Source organism: Notamacropus eugenii, chromosome 2 (genome assembly GCF_028372415.1).
Source record: "Notamacropus eugenii isolate mMacEug1 chromosome 2, mMacEug1.pri_v2, whole genome shotgun sequence".
NCBI classification, from domain to species: domain Eukaryota; kingdom Metazoa; phylum Chordata; class Mammalia; order Diprotodontia; family Macropodidae; genus Notamacropus; species Notamacropus eugenii.
In genome coordinates this window covers 70,676,111-70,695,891 of record NC_092873.1, presented here as the reverse complement: position 1 = coordinate 70,695,891, position 19,781 = coordinate 70,676,111, and the positions used below count along the sequence as shown (strand labels likewise).

Here is a 19,781-nt window from a genome sequence, read left to right as displayed (position 1 = left end):
GGAAATAGAAGTAGACAGAGGTCAAAGTAACTTGTCTAGGGTAACAAAGCTAGTAGGCAGAATTCCAATTCAGGTCTTCCTGACTCCAGATCCATCTGCGTCTCCATGCCAGGGCATTGATTTTCTTCCCCCATTCCCCACGGGGGAAGAAAATGGGAAGAGACTTTGGGTTTCCCTTCATGGCAGCTAAACATCCCTTCCTCCTGGTGTCGTCAGCTCAGGTTAGCCCAGGCTGCTTCATGGCAGCTAAACATCCCTTCCTCCTGGTGTCATCAGCTCAGGTTAGCCCAGGCTGCCTGAAGACATATCATGGGCTAGACCCTGTGCTGGTAAAGGACCCGGTGATGGACAAAGACCATTATGTTTGTATCCTAGGGTCTTGCACACAGTAGGTGATTAATAAATATTGACTGAATTGAGCTGAAAAGATTTGGTTTCTGCCCTTAAAGCTCTTATAATCTCGTTGAAGTGGGTTGGCATCTTTCAGCTGTGGGAGAAGGGATAGCCCATACTCTGGCCCAGGGCCCAGTTCTCAGAAATCCCTCCAGGAGAGGGAAATGGGCTCCCTAAGGGGGCCTCTTACCCTTCTTTGGGACCCCTTTGGAATTCCAGGGAGTTGTTCTTCCCCATGAACTGAAGGAAGGAAGGAATGTTAAAGGGAGGTTAAACTGGCCTAGCTCCCTTACAGGTGCAGAGGATAGTAATTAATCAAAGAAAAGGCATTTAGTAAGCCCCTGCCATGAACTAGGTACAGTCCTGAGTGCCAGAGATGCACAGACAAAAGGGAAATCCCCTGAGGAAATTATCTTATGCTCAAAGAATTTTCAATCTGGCTGGGAGGAAAACAAGATGGATGCATGCAAAAATGATGCCAGACAAATTATTAGAAAGGTGTGGAAAGGTCACTAACAGCTACAGGGGCCAGGAAAATCTCTGTAGAGAAGGTGACATTTGAATAAATCTCAAGATTCTGAGAAGTAGCAGTAAGAAGGAAAGGCATTCCAGGTAGGTGGGACAACCAATACAAAGATGCAGAGACAGGAGATGGAGGTTGTGAGTGAGAAATGGCAAATAAGCCAATTAGGCGGAATATAAAGTGCTTGGAGAGGAGGACAGTGGAAACAAAGGTGGGAGTCAGGCTGGGAAGGGCTTTGAAAGCCAAACAATGGAGTTTATATTTGATCTGGAGGTAATAGGGAACCAGAGTCTGAAAAGCCAGCTCACCTGGTGCCTCCTTCCCTTGTTTCTTTACCATCCCTTGTGACAAAAACTGTTGGCCTTTTCTGACAGAAACAGATCAATGCAGGGTCTGCAGAACCTTTATTTCCTTCTCGGTTCTGTGTGTTTTGATCCTTCTGCAGTATGTACGTGTGTCTCAGGACACTCCACCTGGTGTGATCTACCACCTCATGACACAGCACTGGGGCCTCGACGTTCCCAACCTTCTGATCTCTGTCACTGGAGGAGCAAAAAACTTCAACATGAAAGTCAGACTGAAGAGCATCTTCAGAAGGGGCTTAGTCAAAGTGGCACAGACAACAGGTACGTGGGCTGGTAGGCAGGGGGCAGATCAGGGCATTCCACCCACCCACTACCTCTCTATCACCCTCATGCATTTGTCTACCCAACTGTCCACCCATCCACCTATCTACCTATTCATGCACCCACACATCCATTCATGTACCCATATATCTATCCACCCCTCCATCCCTCCATTCATGTACCTATATTCATCCACCCAAGCAGAGTTTGACCTCTGAAGTCATCATCTCTGCCTCAGATGGGCAACCTGTTTCTTCATGAGTCCTCTGGAATTGGAGTTGGTCATTATGTTGATCTAATTCTTTGGGGCCTTTTTTCAGTTGTGAGGTGAACCTTCTTGGCATTGAGCAAGTCTGACTGTGCACGGATGTTCTACCAGTGTTGTAAATGTGCATTTTCTTGGGATAGTATATGGCTACTGCCAGATTACAGGTAGGGGGCACCACAGATACAGAGTTCTGGACTTGGGAGTCAGAGAGACCTGAGTTTGAATCCTGACTGAGACATTTATTGGCTGTGTGACCCTGGGCAAGTCACTTTACTTCTCTGGGCTTCAGTTTCCTCCTCTGTAAAATGAGGGGCTTGGATTTGACACTCTCAAAGGTCCTCCTGGTGCCAAGTATATGGTCTCATGAGAGGCCAGGAGGATGGCTCTAGATCAGAAAGACTATCAGAAGTACACTGTCTGGTTGTCCCTGGAAAGTTGACCCTGGCAGTTAAAAAAAAAGTCCTGGCAGGGTTAAAAATGAAGGGAATTGAGAAACACATTTTGGGATGATGATGATGATTTTTTCCTTAGAATTAAGAGGAATTGGGGAAGGCTTCCTGTAGAAGGTGGGATTTTAGTTGGGACATAAAGGAAGCCAGGGAGATCAGTGATCAGGGCTGAGGAGGGAGACCATTCCAGATATGGGGGATGATGGCCAGAGCAAATGCCCAGAGCAGAGAGATAGAAGGTCTTGTTAGTGGTACACCCAGGAGGCTGTAGTCACAGGATTGAAGAGTTTGTATTAGGGACTAAAGTGTAAGAAAACTGGAAAGAGAGAAGGGCGCTGGGTGATGAAGGGCTTTGAATACCAAACAGATAATTTTGTGTTTGCTTCTGGGGGTGATTAGAAGGTACTGGTGCTTACTGAGTAGGGAATGACATGATTGAACCTACACTTTAGGAAAATCACGTAAGTGACTGAGTGAGGAAGGAGTAGAATGGAGAAGGCCTTAAAGCAGGCAGACCTTGAAGCAGCTATAGTCATAGTCCAGGCCTGAGGGTATGAGGGCCTGCACCATGGTGGGGGCAGAATCAGAGGGGAGAAGGGAGAGTGTTGGAGAGATGGTGTAGAGGTGACATTACAAGAGATGCTGTAGAGGTGAAATCAACAGGCCCTGGCACCATATTGGATCTGGGTGATGAGAGATAGTGAGGAATCTAGGATGACTCTAAGGTTGGGAGCCTGATAAACTGGGAGGAGGGTATGGCCTTCTGCAGTAATTGGGAATGTATGTGTGTTGGGGGGTTAGGGAGCAGTTTAAAGGAAAAGATAAGTTCTATTTTGGACATGATGAGTTTGAGATGTCTACTGGACATCCAGTTTGAGATATCTTCCCAATCTCCCATGACCTGAAAAGTAGCAGGATATGGGACTGAGGGTTGACATCAGAAGGAGCCTGTGCTTCCATTTGGAATGAGGCCTGAAATTTCCAAGGAGACATGTGGTGACACTACAGTGGCCCCATGGGTTCAGTGTTCTTCTCTGGAAGGCAAGGTAGGGCCCTGTGGGTGCTTTGAGATCCTTGCCCATCTGTACCCTTTCTTCCCAGGGGCCTGGATCATAACTGGTGGCTCACATACAGGGGTGATGAAGCAGGTGGGGGAGGCTGTACGAGACTTTAGTCTGAGCAGCAGCTACAAGGAAGGGGAAGTCATCACCATTGGAATCGCCACCTGGGGTACTGTTCACAACCGCGAGAGTTTGATCTATCCCACGGTGAGTTGGACCTTTGGACCCATGCTATGGAGGACCAGAGCAGAAGAGCCTGCATCCCTGCAGGAGGGAGGGGAAGAGGCAGAGAGAAGAGGGAGGTGAGGGGAGAGAGAAAGGGAGAAGAGAAGGGAGGGAGAGAGGGGGAGACTTGCAAAGTTTATGGGATATATTCCAAGAATGCACTGTAGTGAGGGTTAGGGCTTGACTTCAGTCAATCTATCAACCAGTGAACAAGCATGTATTAAATGCTTATGCTCACCTGTCTGTTAGTCACTGTTAGGTCACTGAAAGTGTCTTATTTTCATGAACTTCAAATGGGGATGAGTGCGGCTAGGTAGGCAGCTAGATGGTGCCACTATGAGCCTGGAGCACCGGGCCTGGAGTTAGAAAGACCAGAGCTTAAATGTGGTCCCAGAACTTCTAGCTGTGTGATCCTGGGCAAGTCACTCCTGTAGACCTCAGTTTCCTCACATGTAAAGTGGGCATAACAACATAATCTTTCTCAAGGATCAAGTGAGGTAATAATTGTAAAGCACTTAGCATAGTGCCTGGCACACAGTAGGTGCTATATAAATTGTTATTATTTTTATTATATTATCATCATCGTTATTATAAGCCAATGGTCAGTTAATCAACAAGCATTTAGTGAGCACCTTCTGTGTACCAGGCACTGTGCTGGGTACCAGGGATACAAAGGCAAAAATGAACCAGACCCTGCCCTCAGGGAGCTTCTATTCTATCCAGGGAATAACATACAAATCTAAGGAAAGGCAGAAACTAAGTCCAATTAATAGGTTGGCATTTGGCTTGGGACTGGAAGCAGAGGCCAGGAAAGGCCTCATGAGTGGTAGCCACCCTGGCTTGGTGTTTTCTGACTTACCCAGGCCAGCGCTCCAATGGTGACATGGCATTGGGTTTCATGTTTGGTTCTCTAGCTGACAAATTTGGCAAAATAGTCTTCCTCTCTGGGCCACATTTAGACTACATGGCCTCTGAGGTCCCTTCTAGCCCTAGGTCAATGATCCTAGGACCCCAGGACCCCGAGTGTTCTCTTGGATGTCCCCAGGGAGGCTTCCCAGCTGAGTATATCTTGGATGAGGAGAGCCAAGGAAATCTTTCCTGCCTGGACAACAATCACTCCCACTTCATCCTCGTGGATGATGGGACCCATGGCAGATATGGTGTGGAGATTCTCCTGAGGACCAAGCTGGAGAAATTCATCTCAGAGCAGACAAAAGAGAAAGGAGGTAACAGGTGCAGGGAGTAAAGGGGAGGTGTCTGGAAGGAGAGAGAGAGTTGTGTGGGTGTGTATTTGTGTATCTTCCCAGTCTGTGAGAAGAGCCCCCACTAGTGTGTCACCACCTAAAAAGGAAGCTTTTGAAATAGTAGATAGGAATGGACAGGGTGACCTCCCCTCATTACCTCTTCTTGTCCATCTTTTTGAGCTGCCCATGCTGCCTATAACAGGCCCCAAACTGGAGGTGACATCATGATTAGAAAGAAATATATTTGTTTCTCAATGGGGCTCTCCCTAGGTCTGAGCTTTCATCTGACCTAACCTGTGTTTGTCCACAGGGGTGGCCATCAAAATTCCAATTGTCTGTGTGGTCCTGGAGGGAGGGCCTGGCACGCTGGATGTAAGTATAGACCAGGGACCACAGGGGCAGAGGAGAGTTTCCTAAGGAAGGAAGAGAAAGAAACATGAGGGGAGAAGAAAATCACTCTTGAGTCAGATAGCTGGGAAAGTGCTATCAGGCAGCAGAGTGGTAATGTGGGGAGAGAGCTGGCTATGGAGCCAGGAATATCTGGTTCAACTCTGTGGGACTCTGGACAAGTCACTTAACTTTGGGGTGTTCCTGACAACTCACTAAGAGTTGGAAAGTTGCAGAGAAGGGTGCCAGTCTCATCAGTAGAGGAGTTTCCTCACCTGGGGGTCCCTGAAACTGATGAGATCAATGGTCCAGGCCCTGTCCCTATTAGTTTCTTGTAGGGGATTCAAGACTTGTAAAGTTTCCACCAGGGAACCCTTTCTGGGATGCTGGTCACCCACCCCATCCCAGGCTTCCCCAAATCCTCTCAAATAGCCCTCTCATATGTGCTCCAGACCATCTTCAATGCCATGACCAATGGCACACCCTGTGTGATCGTGGAGGGCTCGGGCCGTGTGGCAGATGTCATTGCTCAAGTGGCAAACCTGCCCATCTCGGAAATTACCATCTCCTTGATCCAGAAGAAACTGAGCTTGCTTTTCCACGAGACTTTTGAGACGTTTACCGAGAGCAAGATTGTGGAGTGGACCAAGAAGGTGAGACTGGTGTGGGAGTGAGAGAAGGGCAGCATGAAGTCAGACCATGCCCAGGCCATGCTGGGGCACTGTGCCAGAGGGCATGCTTGTCAGGAGATGCCAGGTGGGCACAGAACAGACCTGGAAGGCAGGGTCAGGAGGGCCTCCAGAGGGGCACCAGGCCCAGGTCAGTTTATACCCTGGCACTGAGATGCTGCTTTAGCATCCCACAAGCAAGACTTCATGAGGCACCTACTGTGTGCCAGGCCACACTCAGTGCTGGGTGTACACAGACAGCAGAAAGACAGTGCCTGCTCTTGAGGAGATTATACCCTCTGAGCCTTTCCTGGGTCCCAGCTGGGTTGGATTGCCACAGCCAGAGAGAAACTGGGCAGCCAACTCATCAGGACAGAAGATATCCAAGACAGTCATATATCCCCTACTCATTCTGACCATGTAGACCCTGGGACATGGAGGGTTCCTTTCTTCCTCTTCTAGGTGATGGTCACTGAATGTGTCTTTAGTCATCTGGCTGGCTGACCCAACCTTCCACCCAGTGACATCCTTGACCAGTAGTCTTCCAAGTGAACACGTCCAGTGACAGGGAGCTCACTACCTTGCAGGGCAGCCCATTCTGTTTATTACATTGAGAAACAGTAGGCTTCTCTTTGACTTGAAGTCATGGGACTCAGGAGGACTAAGGTTTTAGGAGGTGGCCTTGATGACTAGGAGACTGGGTGGACACAGGATGCCAACCAAGGAAGGCTGCAAGGTGCCCATAGAGGGAAGGGGACAGATGTGTCCTGGGGGACCCCTGCATCAACACGATTGTCTTAAGCATCATGGGAGCAAGTTAATAGGAAAATGAAAATTCGCATTTCTCAAGTAGATGCCAGCTGATGGAGGTAGTCACAGGGGAGTACGTGTATGTGTGGACTGTATGCTGTATATGTGGTATGTGCACACAGGTGAAGTGTGTCTGTATGTCTGCTGTGTGTACATGAGTGTATCATGTGTGTGCACACACATGCTTGTATGAACAGAATGTATGTACAGATATGGTATGTGGTGAGGGAAGGAGAGAAGGCAGATCTTCATTTGAAAATAAAATTTAAATCTAAAAAGAAAAAAGGAAAATACTGCTGGGATGTTCAGTGGGCTGTAATAGAGGACCATTTTAGAGACATGAATGATTTGGGGCCATGGAACCTCCTGGAATCTTCTGTCCATTCAGGGAGGGGCTGTGATCTGTAGTTGTGGCCACCACTTGCTTTTGAGGGTCCCACTGTCCCAAAGTTGGACTTGTTCTTGGCCAGCAAAATAATGGGGCCTGGGAGCTGGGGGCCCTACCTGCAGGACTGGCTGCTTGTTTCAACATAGAAAGAGTGAGGCCCAAGGCTCGAAGTGACTTTATGGCAAATGGACTCAGGGCCTGGCAGTGTGTGTGGGGTCCCCTCAAGCCCACATACTGGTGGTGGGGAGAAATCAGTCACAGACCTTCCCCTGAGTGCAGGAAATGACACCTGATTAGATAAGTATGAGGTCTACTCTTGCTGGTATGGTTCATCCATTCCTGGGTAATTTGTTGTAGATCCAAGACATCGTACGGAAGAGACAGCTGCTGACCATCTACCGTGAAGGCAAAAATGGCCAGCAGGATGTGGACGTGGCCATCCTCCAGGCACTGCTAAAAGGTGAGCATCTGGGCAGGGAGGTTCCCATGGAGGGTGAGCAAAGCCTGAGTGGGTGACTGGGGGGTGCTGACTGCTGGTGCCTGCTTTGTTCCTGGCTCATGTGAATGGATGGATGGATGGATGGATGGATGGATGGATGGATGGATGGATGGATGGATGGTGGGATGGAAGGGTGGATAAGTGGGGGGGTGGATGGATGAATGGATGGGTGGAGGGATGGATGGAGGAATGGATGGATGGAAGGATGGATAAATGGATGATGGATGGATGGATAGATGAATAAGGGAACAGAAAAGTGTTGAATGCTCACTATGTACCAGGTACTACATTAGGCACTGAAGATACAAAGACAAAAAGCAGGACCATCCCTTCCCACAAGGAGCTTACATCCTAATGGGAGAGAGGGGCTGCTGCTCAGATTTACCATTCCTTCTGCATGAACTCGCCCTCTCTGCTTAAGAGCAAAAATAAAAGAGGGAGGGAGAGGCAAATAAACCATATTCTCCAGAGCCAATGATGGGATTGACTTCAGGGACAGAGGCTGCTGGACCCCTGGGTTCTGCTGGGGCAGGTGAGGAGGTCAGGGATGTTCTGAGCCCTGGTTGAAGCCTTCTCTTCTCTGCTCCCTTCCACCTTCAGCCTCAAGGAACCATGACCATGTGGGCCACGAAAACTGGGACCACCAGCTGAAGTTGGCCGTAGCTTGGAACCGGGTGGACATTGCTCGAAGTGAGATTTTCACAGATGAGCGCCAGTGGAAGGTGGGTCCCTCAAGGCATGGTGGCAATGATGCAGGGTCCACAATGTGCTGATTATATTAAGTTGCCTGGTCATTTCACTGGCAATCAAGCCCTTGGCTTTTGCAGGACTCTGATGGTAGACACTGCTGGGTGCTTTGTACACAGTCCTAGACAGTCAGAACCCCAGAAAAAGCCTGTGGCTTGTGGGCCCTGTGAGGCCTCAGAATTATGACAGGAATCCATAGGTATGCCAAACCTTTACTCACGGCCAGCTGCTCCAGCCTGACTCAGTAGTAGATGTTTAGCAAACGTGTGGAGTGGTGGTGTGCTAAATGAAAAGCCACCACTCTGAGGCAACCTAGGGTCCATTGTCACACATGTTGTCCATCAGGCATACAGATGGCCTGTTGTCAGTAAAAGAGGGGTCATGGCATTTTCTAGCGTTAAAGAGGGTCTTACTCTTATATTAGAGTTGGGGTCAGGGTGCTTTCAAGGTATTCCCTTCAAACACTGAATCTGGGCACAGACATGTCTATGGAGTATGTTAACTGTGCTCTCTGAAGTAGGTATCAGCTCATGCTTATAACAGCCACAGGGGAGAAATAGAAATCTTTGGGAAACCCACAAGGAACCCCTAGAAACTGCCAAAAGTTCATCCAATTGAATTGTTCATTGGGATGACTCCAAATGGGTGAATAGGAAATGATCTTAGTTTAGCTCTGGTCAAACCCTTATGCTCTGGTTGTTTCTGTGCCTGACCTTGATTTGCTCCTGGCCCAGCCCTCAGATCTGCACCCGATGATGGCTGCCGCCCTCATCACCAACAAGCCAGAGTTTGTGAAACTCTTTCTGGAGAACGGGGTCCGCCTGAAGGAATTTGTCACCTGGGACACGCTGATTTACCTCTATGAGAACTTGGCACCCTCCAGCCTGTTCCACAGCAAGCTGCAGAAGGTGCTTATGGAGGAGATGGAGCGCTCTGCCTACTCGTCTCTGCCCAAGATCCAGATGCACCACGTGTCCCAGGTGCTCAGGGAGCTGCTTGGAGACTTCACACAACCGTTGTATCCCAAGCCCAAGCACAGTGAACGGCCCCGGCTGTCCCTGGCAGTGCCACACATCAAACTCAATGTACGGTGCTGCCTTTTCTTACCTTTCACTCCCACTTGACCTCTGTGTTCATTTCCCATATTCCCTAGGTACCACACTGTCCTTCCTCACCTTCTTATTCCTACCTGACCTTCATGTTCATTCCCCATATGGGTGGTTCCCTAGGTCTGCCCAAGTTACCATGCTGCCTTTGCTTATCTTTTCATTCCTGTGCTGTGTAGCATTTTTTCAATGCCTTGGATAAGGCTTGACTCCAAAATAGTGAGGGATAGCTAACAATTGCATGACTGAGTCAGGATCCAAAAGGAATTTGACAAGCTGGAGCAATGGGCTGAATTTAATGAGATCTCGTTCAGTAGGAATAAATGCAGTCTGCCCTTGGGCGCAAAAACTTTAGAGTTACAAGGAGAAGAAGGCATGACTTGGCTACACCACAATGGTTCTGAAAAGGATCTGGCAATTTGAGTGAATGGTAAAGCAAACTCAATATGGGCCATCAGGAGTTGGAATAGCTACCAAAGGCTGAAGTGCAGGAAAGACGAGCTGTTGCCTCAGAAGGTGATGAACTCCTCTTCCTCAGAGGTCTTCAGTTTGGCCAGCCTTTTAAGGGTTTGTTAGAGTGGGGGCTACTTTCAGTCCTTCAGTCAATCAATCAACAAGTATTTGTTAAGTATCTGCTCTCAGCAAGGCCCTGTGCTAGTCCTTGGGATACAAGCAAAATGAACAAACTAATCTCTGCCCAGAAAGAGTTTCCATTTCCAGGTGGATGGCAACAAGGACTTGGATAAATGCTTAGGTGCATGGGTTGGATTGATGGTTCCTGAGATCCCTTCCCACTATGACTTTCTGTGGTTCTCAGATCTTGCAAGCCAAATGAATAGACCGATTTATAGACAATGGAAAGAGAATTCCCCTTGGCCAGTCCACTTCTGCCAGTCTTTGCCCTACATTTCAGGAACTCCAGAGTCCATTTGACTTGGGACATGGCTACTCTTCCAAGAACAGAGAATCCTACAGTAGATTCAGAGGAAATCATTCTCCAGAAAAAGGCTCATTTATTTAAAATTTTAGAATCCTGAAATTACAGTCTTTCATAATCAGATGGAGCTTAAACAGGTGTCTGGATCAGTCTATTCCCAAAGGAATCCCCTTGAAAATACTTCCTATGACTAGTCACCCAGATATTGCTTGGTCAGTTGGAGTCCCCAGGCTGGTCCAGTCCAAAATTCCTTCCCTTCCCTTTTCAGTTTCTCTGAGGAGTCTGACCCAAAAGTTGAGAAAGACATAAGTTCACTTCCCTATATCTCATTGTAATGTAGGTGACCTAGAAAACTTTCTAAGGGCAGATCTTATTATTAAGATCTGACTTCAAGTGATTGAAAGTCAGTTATAGAAGGATGTGTTTCCCAAGTGGAATCTGTCTTCCATATAATAGGGAGTGACCTTGGGCAGACCCTTCTCCCCCCTCCTTTTGACTCCCATCATCTCAGTGATGCGTTGATCTCTCGATTCCTTTCTCTGCTCAGAGCTGGTCTCCTGTGGTGGAATTCTAATTGTCATGTGCTCACTAGGTACAGGGAGTGAGCCTCCGGTCCCTCTACAAGCGTTCTCCAGGCCGCGTCACTTTCACCATGGACCCTGTCCGAGACCTCCTCATTTGGGCCATTGTCCAGAACCGCAAAGAACTGGCAGAGATCATCTGGGCCCAGGTACCTGGCAGAGAGTGGATTTCTATAAGATATTCCTTGTTTTTAGGGGGATGTCTGCAGGTCCTCAGCATTATCCAAGGTCAGTGACTGCACAGAGGCAGACAGATGAGGTCCTGGGGAGCCCTGGGAAGGCAGGGCATGGGACTCCCCTTGTCAGCAGTGTAAGATTATTTGTGGATGGACCAAGAATGTAGATAGGAGTGGGCAGTCTTCAAAGGGGCCTGTGCCAAGGTGTACAGACCTTCCTATCTGGTGGGTTGATGAGTAAGAGGGAAGCATAGCGGTGCTGAGAAGGTGTGGACTTTCTGGAGGTGCAGGGATTGGGAGTGGGGACCTTGGTTCTCACATTGGAGAGGGAAGCAAGAATAAAAGGGAAATGAGGCCAGTCTCCTGCTTATCCTTCTAAGCAAGTCTTCACTTCTCCCTCTCAGTAAGTGACTCTACTACCAATGGTAGGGATTGCAATGGGGTACAGCCTGCCTCCTACCTCCCACACACAGAGCAGTTCTGGTGCCCATGCCAGGCAGTTCCAACCCCCAATAGGGGCTTTTAGGTGCAAAGAGGAGCAGTAGATCAATGGCTGACCATCACATCAGATCTGGCTAGAGTGCTGGGCCCACCCATCTCTCCACTGTGATCATGTCTTTAGGCCCTTGAAGTTACATGATGCCTATTCACTTGGCAGGGAAGATGGCATCAAGTGATTTGCAAATGCTGAGTAAATACTGGCCACACTGTTCCCTAATGAAGGTCAAGTTGGGGTAGGTCAGGAGGGGAGCTTGAAGCCCACTTTCCCTTAGCAGGAATATGGGCTGAGCTGGTAAGGGACAGCAATGGATCTCAGTCACTTCTGGTCCAGGAGTCATACCTCAGCCCCCATATTAGATCTCTGATTGTGCCTCTAAGAACAGGGTCTAGTTCTTGTGGGTTTGCTTAGCTGGTAGCACCTAGATGCCCTTCCTCCCTGCAGAGGGTTCCTCCTCCATGGGTTTGTCCAGAGAGTAATCATCTCTCATAGAGATTCTCCCTACAGAGGGCTCATTCCCCCAGAAAGGGTCCCTCCTGCAGAGGGGTCTTTCCATAGAATTGTCATCTCCCAGAAGGGTCCTCCCTGCAGCAGCCTCATGGGAGGGCACCATGAAAAATAGCTGGGATATATTCCAAAGTGCTGGGGTCTGCCTGGAGCTGGCCTCATGGTGGGCTTGGCTACCCAGACCTCTCCCCTGATGTCTCTAGAGCCAGGACTGCATTGCGGCAGCCTTGGCCTGCAGTAAAATCCTGAAGGAGCTGTCCAAGGAGGAGGACGATACAGACAGCTCTGAGGAAATGCTCACCTTGGCTGAGGAATACGAGCACAGAGCCATCGGTGAGTTTGCTTCTCGGCTGATGGGAGATTTTTCAGGGATCGACCCCTCTCCTGGGTCACTCCTCCTCCAATCCTAGCATGGCTGCCTATGCCTGCCTGGCAGGTATGTGGCAGGAGGAGATAGAGCTCAGGGCAGTAGCTGACATGTGCTTCCCATCCTTGGACCTTTTAGGGGTCTTTACTGAGTGCTATCGGAAGGATGAGGAGAGAGCCCAGAAGCTCCTTATCCGAGTGTCTGAGGCTTGGGGGAAGACAACCTGTCTACAGCTGGCTCTGGAGGCCAAAGACATGAAGTTCGTGTCCCATGGGGGCATCCAGGTTAGCTATCCTGGAGGAAGTAAGTGTGCTTGCATGTGTGTGTGCATGTGTGTAGGGGGAGGGTTTTCCTCCAGAGAACTGGACAGTTCTGTTTCCTGACTGACCATGGATGTCTGTCCACCAGGGCATCAGCCACTTCTTTGTTCTGAATTCAGAGAGCAGTATCCTGCCCAAGACTGTGCAGCAAGTAAGGGCAGAGGCTGCCATCCCTTAGCTCTGGGTCTGGGCTGCAGGGCATCACATACCAGTTGTGCACACCACTCCATGCACTCCTCACAGTTTAGGAGGAGACAGCATCAGCAAACCACAGCTTTGTGGGATGTGCCTCAAGGCAGGTGCTGAGGGAGCAGGGAGCTAACTTGAAGGAGTGCATGTTTGGAGGCAGGATGGCAGAAGGTCAGTGATCATCTCAGTAGCAGAGGAGGTGGATGGTTCAGAGGGGATAGGGATCTGAGCTGGGCCCTCAGGGCTTAGGGAGGGTTGGTATCTTCAGTGTCACTTACCTTGAACAAGGCATGCCCCCACTTTCTGGCAAATGAAAAGGTTGGATGGGATGAGCTGGGACCCTTTCCCCAACTCTAAATCCTTCTGACCCTCTGACTTGACAGCATTAAAGTCCTTTCACTGCCAAATCCCTAGATGCTTTTCTGCCCCAAGGTCCCTCCAGGGACTGCTTCTATGATTATACAAGATATTCACAGAAGGTTCAAGTTCTGTGATCCAACCCAGTACCAGGCTAAATGGGGCCTCCAGTAAGGGAGTGACCTGATACCAAGAGATTCAGGCCCTTTTCCTGAGAGAGGGAGGTCTAAGTTGCCTGTCCTCAGGAGCCCTGGCTTGGTAGACTTTGCTGTGCCTGACTGAGAACTTCCTGGCGGCTGAGCTGGGTCCTGTCTCTTTGGGAGGAATTCTGCCTATCCCCCAATCTCCCCCCATCCCTGTGCCTGACCTGGTGCTCATGATATTGCCAAGGCTCACAAACATGTCTTTGCTCTATGAAATTTCTCTCTTTCCCAGGGAAGGAGGAAGAGACATGGGGAGCTCTGTCAGACTTAAAGCAGCTGTCAGTGTTGACTATCCACCACCTTGGTGGTTTAGTCGTCTCATGTGTTGTGCTTTTGCATGCGTAGGTGTGTGTATGCACACCTGGCCCCAGAGAGGCCTCTCCTGCTCTGCCCAATGCCACTCCTCTCTCCTTTTCTCTCCCCAGGCCTTTCTGACCAAAGTCTGGTGGGGGCAGCTGTGTGTGGACAACGGCCTCTGGCGAGTGATCCTGTGCATGCTGGCATTCCCTCTTCTCTACACAGGCATCATCTCCTTCAGGTGCCAGCCTAGGCTTTCTGCACTCTGGTGGGTTTGTTCCCTTTTATAAGGAGCCAGGACTTTAAAGAAGTTGGATAACAGGCCATCTTGACAGACACCTCAGTGCCTCCCACCTGACTTTTGGTAGCTGTCCCTCCAAAACCTGGTCTGGTTCCACCTAGTTACATTGGGTTAGAACAGTTGAGCTAGAAGGGAACTTAGCAGTCATCTGGGCCAGTGACCTCATTGCACAGAGAAGGAGCTGAGGCATAGAGAACAGACGGACAGACCTGAGACTCGGATCCCCTGGTGTCCAGTTCTTTTGCTACCCCACCTGCCTGAAACCAGAGCTCACCATATATCTCTCCCCCCACTCTGGTGTCTGCCCCACTGCCTGGCATGGATACCAGCACTGCTGCCCTCCAAGTAGCTGTGGTCTCACCAGGGAGGGCAGTGCCTCTTCCAGCGCAGATCAACAGGGTCATCACTGGTGAGTTGGGGTGGGGGTCTTAGAGAGGTAGTGTGGCTGGAAACTGGATTTATCTTGTGGCCAATCAGGTGAAGAGGCTCTTTGCTTGACTGTCCCTCAGACAACATACCTTGCCCACCCATGAGGGCACTTCCAGAACTTGTGCTTAGCTGGTAATACCTTTGAGAACTCAAGGTCGGCCATACACTGCGTGGATGCTTCTGGGAAGAAGTAGAGGACATGAAGATGTGTAAAAGAAACAAAAACCACCAACTCATGGAAATTGGGTTTCCCAGGATTCAAAGGGATCTTAAATGTCATTAAGATCAACCCCTCTGTAAGCATCTGTAAAACTGTACTACTGGTGCGCAGATGCACAGCAACATCTTGCTTTTTGGTGCCTCACTTGCTGCACATAATCAGAGAGGCATCAAATAGAATCATCTCGTGGTTGCCCTTATCGAGTGATCTCCTGCCATCTTTTGTTAGGAGAGGGAGGTGAAGGCATCATCTTGCTCTTCTGAGCCAGATGCTTTTTACAACAATTGACAAACAATAAGCACAGGGACATCTTAGCTTCTCTGTACTCTTTAGTCAATTATGTCACCGTAAAAGTGTGGTCATCTCTGTTCCCTTCTCATATTGTCATTAATACAAAGTGCTCACTACAAGTGTGCCCCAACATCACAAAGATGAGGAAGATAAGAGGTGATAGTTATCCACATTCGTTTAACTACCTTTCTTAGGTAACAATATAATCTATGGATTTTTTTCCATTCTTTGATATATTTTCCTCTTTGAGATGTATTGGAGAAATACTTAGGGTTGCAGTGTCTTCCCACACAGATGTTCTTAGTGTGTGCTTGGTCTCATCCAGTCATTTTCCCCCACTTCATTTTCTTTTGTGCCTTTTCTACTCCCTCATTCAGCACATCATAGACCAAAATTTAGGGCTGGAATGAAATGGTTTCTCCATCAATGGATATTGAGATGTCTCATTATAGAAATGCTGTATGGTCTGCTCCATTTTCCATCCACTTATTGTCCTGTCATTCTTGTCTGAGAATGTTCCTGAAATGACTTGGCAGAGTTGGGTCTCATATGGAGCTCCCCATACACTTACCTTTGCCTCTATTGTTTTTTATTGTTTTAGGAGGTGATACTGCTCTACATGTCCCACCATCATCTGCTGTTTTACAAATGAGTTTGTATTCTAAATAAGTATTGCCCTCAGATGCATCTCTCTCTGTGCTTGGGAAGTGGGCACATTCTTGCTGATGAGGGTAGTTTGTTTCTGGGCACCCTGGGCCTCTTTATTGTGGCAGCCTTTTTTTACACCTTTTTTTTACCTTTGTAGGAGGTAATTATGATTAAGGTGTGGTAAAAAAACACACATTGTTGGTCCTCTAATCTCTTCTCATCAACTTGAGGGCTGAGCCTAGGTGGGAAAAGAAAGCAGGTCAGAGTTTCTACCCTCTCAACAGTGGGATCAGGCCATGAATGGCTACTGTGCTTCCATCCTGGGTGAGAGAGGGAGACCTGGTCTGAAAAACATATGCCATCTGCATCTGGGGGAGAAACTACTCTTCTTTAACAGAAACTTTTCTCAATAGTGAGATCAAACTTTCTCCCAAATCACCTTCATTTACATGCCCTGGGTTAGAGATAGAAGTGGGATGCTGAAGAAAGCACAGGAAGTAGGCTGTGCCTGTTGAGCTCAGGAGGCACCAGACAGAGCCAAGTAATTTGGAGTGGGCATTTGTAGTCACCTGGACAGAGGTAATAGCTTGTTACAAGGTGCGCCAGGATGCCAACAGTACCAGCTGTGATCTTTACCAAGACTCTTTTCAAAGCTCACTGGCACCACAATCATCACAGTACACACAGGGAATGGTCTGCACTTAATTTTCTTAGCCTCCATAGGCTCATGCTCATTGTGAAAGCAGCCAAGAAACCAGAATATTCACCTCTTTTCTGTGGTTAGGAAACTTATGACCACAAAATGTTGGAGTTGGGAGTCTCGTGGGGTTCTCTGGTTCAACTCCCTCCTTTTACATATGTGGAAACGAAAACCTGGGGAGCCTGAATGGTCACCATCTCATAGACGACATAGATGACAGAGCCCAGGTTGGAATTCTAGACTTCTAACTCCCAATTCAGTAGAGCAGAGATCATAGGGATCTTAGAGACTGGCTGGTCTACCCACAGCATTTTGATTTACCTTCTTTACATTTCTGTTGTTACAATTTAACCACCATGTGTCTTGGAGTTTAGAACAGAACTCTTTTCCCTTGAGGTTTCCATTGGTGCTTTTTTCCATATTCTCAAGTTCTGGGTTGCTTTGTTACATTGTTTCTTGCACTACGGTATTGAGGTGCTTTGACTTATGTTCTAAGAGGACTAGGGCTGTGATGTCATCTCCATACATCTCATCTTTGAGATCAGTGTGTTTTGTGGGCATAGAGAGACCTTGTTTTCTTTTAATGTTACTGCTTTTTGCTCCTCTTTTTTCAGATTACCCTTCACTTTAATATATTTTATTCCTCTTGTTCTCTATTTTGCTTCTTTGGAGGCACTCGCCACAAGTTTTTCTATTCTCCTAATTATTGCTGTTGTGCAGACCATTTGTTCTTACCTAAGGTTCATTTCTTCTCTCAAGGCTAGGGCTATGGTTGATTGATTCAAAAGGCTATAGAGTTGTCTCTTGAACTATTTTGGAACATCCTGTTAAGGTCTAATGGCTTTTTGGGAATCCATAGGGTTCTGTGTTTCATCAATTGAAGAATCAATTTCCTTTCTCACAATATTTATTGAGACATTTGAAATCTTTTAGTTGTCTTAATGTTCATCTTCCCTTCTGATTTTATCTTCCATGTTGATTTATGTACATGTGCTCTAGGTTTTTGACCGGGTTTTCTTCCTCTTAAAATCTTTGGTGGTTTTAGCCTTTTCCTCTTATATTCTTCTCATATTCCCTTTTGAGGGTGAGTCTACCCTTGGAACTGGACTTCAAAGCTGTGTGGCCTCCTGCCATGTTGCAGAACCCACTTTTCATCAACCTCAGTCCCTGCCTGCCCCAAGTGACTTCTAGGGGGACTAGACTAGCTTCATTAAGCCTGGTGAAGTCCTACATGCTGGCTCCTTGTTTTAATTCCATTCTTTAGTTCTCTGTCTGGGCTGGGTGAGTGGTTGCTACATTAGAAGGGTTCGGGAAGGTTAAGATGGTATCCTATGCATAGTTTCTGCCACTTTGGGATTCATTAACTTAGGAACTACCTCAGGCAGAATATAGTCCTGCCCTCCCATATCTCTTCTACCTGTAGCTGGACAGAGTTGAGGTCCACTGTTTGTTTCAACAGAATTATGGAGTAAGGGCAGGGCTAGTGTGTGCCAGCACAATCTGTAGCAGCAGAAAGATTCCTGAGTGGGTCCCTGAGCACAAGCTGGTGGGTTGATATGTGTGTACTTCTAGATCTAGAGCAATGGCACCAGAGGGAGTGGGATGTTGTCCAGTATGAGTTCCTGAGGCTGTTACTTTACCAACAGCTGTAATTTCTGTATCTCTGAGAACTAATGCCTCTTGGGGTTTGGCATTACCTTTTTTTTCTTTTTGAGACTTAATAGGTACTAGAGGAAATATTGAGTCTTGCAACTTGTTGGTCATGTGACCCCATGATGTTGTATTCCCATGCTCTGTATTTCAGAGATAAGGAAATGGAGGCCAGATAGATAATGCAAGTTGCCCAAAGCCAAAAAGGCAGGATTCAGACCCAGATCAGTTGAGATCCATTGTTCCTGTCATTTAGGAAGACTGAATAACCTCTGAGTTGGCAGGGACCTCTGAGGTCCTCCAATCCTACCTAGATCAGACTAAGAACACCAACTCTAACAAAGGCTCTCTTGCCCCTTTGGCTGGGGCAGCCCTGCTCCAGTGGTAGTTGGGGTGACTCACTTCTGCTGTCTGAGGCTGGATTGGGCTTTCCAAAGGGAGAGGGTGAGCTCCTGGGGAGCAGAATCTGTTGGGTCCATCATAGCTTCCTGACAGGCAGCTGCTCCTCAGAGAGGCTGCATTGTTGCCTCACACTTCGCTTTGCTTTCCTCTTTAGGGAGAAGAGGCTGCAGCCAGTGAGCTGCCTGGCCCGGTTCCGTGCCTTCTTCACTGCGCCTGTGGTCATCTTCCACCTCAATATCCTCTCCTACTTCACCTTCCTCTGGCTCTTTGCCTATGTGCTCATGATTGATTTCCAGCCCACGCCATCTTGGAGAGAGTATGTCATCTACTTCTGGCTTTTCTCACTGGTGTGTGAGGAGACACGGCAGGTATTGAACACAAGCCCCCTGCTTTCAGTCCCTAAAATTGGGTCCTGGGTCCCAGTCCTCCCCAAAGATGGCCATGGCTTTTATGCTTTGCCCTGACACCCTGAGCTTCATCTGGTTTCTGTAAAGTAGCTGCCCCTGTCTTCCATACAAATCTTCTGTTGGTCAGTTTTTACTTTCTGGAGGCATCCTTACCCTTACCCTTCATGGAGCCCTGGATTTCTAGTTCCCTGTTGAACACCTTATCAGACCCAAGAAGAAGTGCTGGGAAGTGGACCAGTATCCCACTGTCATCAGACCATAACTTTATAGATTATTAAAGCCAGAAGCTCCAAGGTAATTTTCCTCTTCTCTCTGCCCCATTACATGAAACTCAGACTCAAAAGGGTGATGGCTTGCCCATGAGCAGTAAGAATTTGGGAGTCCAACATCTGAGGCAGAGTGAAAAAGGACTTTCTCCTGAATTAAAGATTTCAGGGGAACAAAATACATATCAAATAGAATCAAGAAATACAGGAAGATACAGTTTTTGCCGATGCATCAATGGTTAAGCTATGAGTTTGTTGGCTTTGAAAAGCCAAAGAGGATGGAGAAAGACTACTGTTTGTTCAGGAATGCCCTCCAAGGAGTAAGTTAGATTGGACACTAGATGTGTATATTCCTTTAGTAAGAACTGGGCCCCTGCTCAACAGTCACACAGAGACCATTCCACATTTAGTTTTGACCTTCTGTTGCCCCTCCTCTGTGTCCCCTACCATGATTGGTACTACCTCTGACCAGTTCTGCTGAAGAATTGAGGGCACTCTTGATGGTTCTTATTTAGTGATGATGGCTGATCATAGGCCTCCATGGGTGCCCTGGTGAAGGTCTGCTCCAGCTGAGTCAAAGCTGGTCACCCTAAATTTGCCCTCAGATGGTTGTACCATATCTACTCCTGGGTACCACAGG

The 19,781-nt window shown here is 48.0% G+C and overlaps 1 protein-coding gene across 1 annotated transcript in view; it reads left to right on the top strand.

The window, feature by feature from the left end:
• The window catches only part of TRPM2 (transient receptor potential cation channel subfamily M member 2), a 40,841-nt gene that overhangs the window by 3,447 nt on the left and 17,613 nt on the right, over window positions 1–19,781 (top strand). The window contains exons 4-16 of the mRNA XM_072640866.1: window positions 1,362–1,542; window positions 3,361–3,527; window positions 4,591–4,771; window positions 5,100–5,161; window positions 5,629–5,829; window positions 7,400–7,502; window positions 8,142–8,263; window positions 9,023–9,373; window positions 10,924–11,061; window positions 12,298–12,427; window positions 12,600–12,745; window positions 13,956–14,068; window positions 18,623–18,836. Of these exons, the coding sequence (XP_072496967.1) occupies window positions 1,362–1,542; window positions 3,361–3,527; window positions 4,591–4,771; window positions 5,100–5,161; window positions 5,629–5,829; window positions 7,400–7,502; window positions 8,142–8,263; window positions 9,023–9,373; window positions 10,924–11,061; window positions 12,298–12,427; window positions 12,600–12,745; window positions 13,956–14,068; window positions 18,623–18,836 (2,109 nt within the window). The remainder of the gene's footprint in view (window positions 1–1,361; window positions 1,543–3,360; window positions 3,528–4,590; window positions 4,772–5,099; window positions 5,162–5,628; window positions 5,830–7,399; window positions 7,503–8,141; window positions 8,264–9,022; window positions 9,374–10,923; window positions 11,062–12,297; window positions 12,428–12,599; window positions 12,746–13,955; window positions 14,069–18,622; window positions 18,837–19,781) is intronic.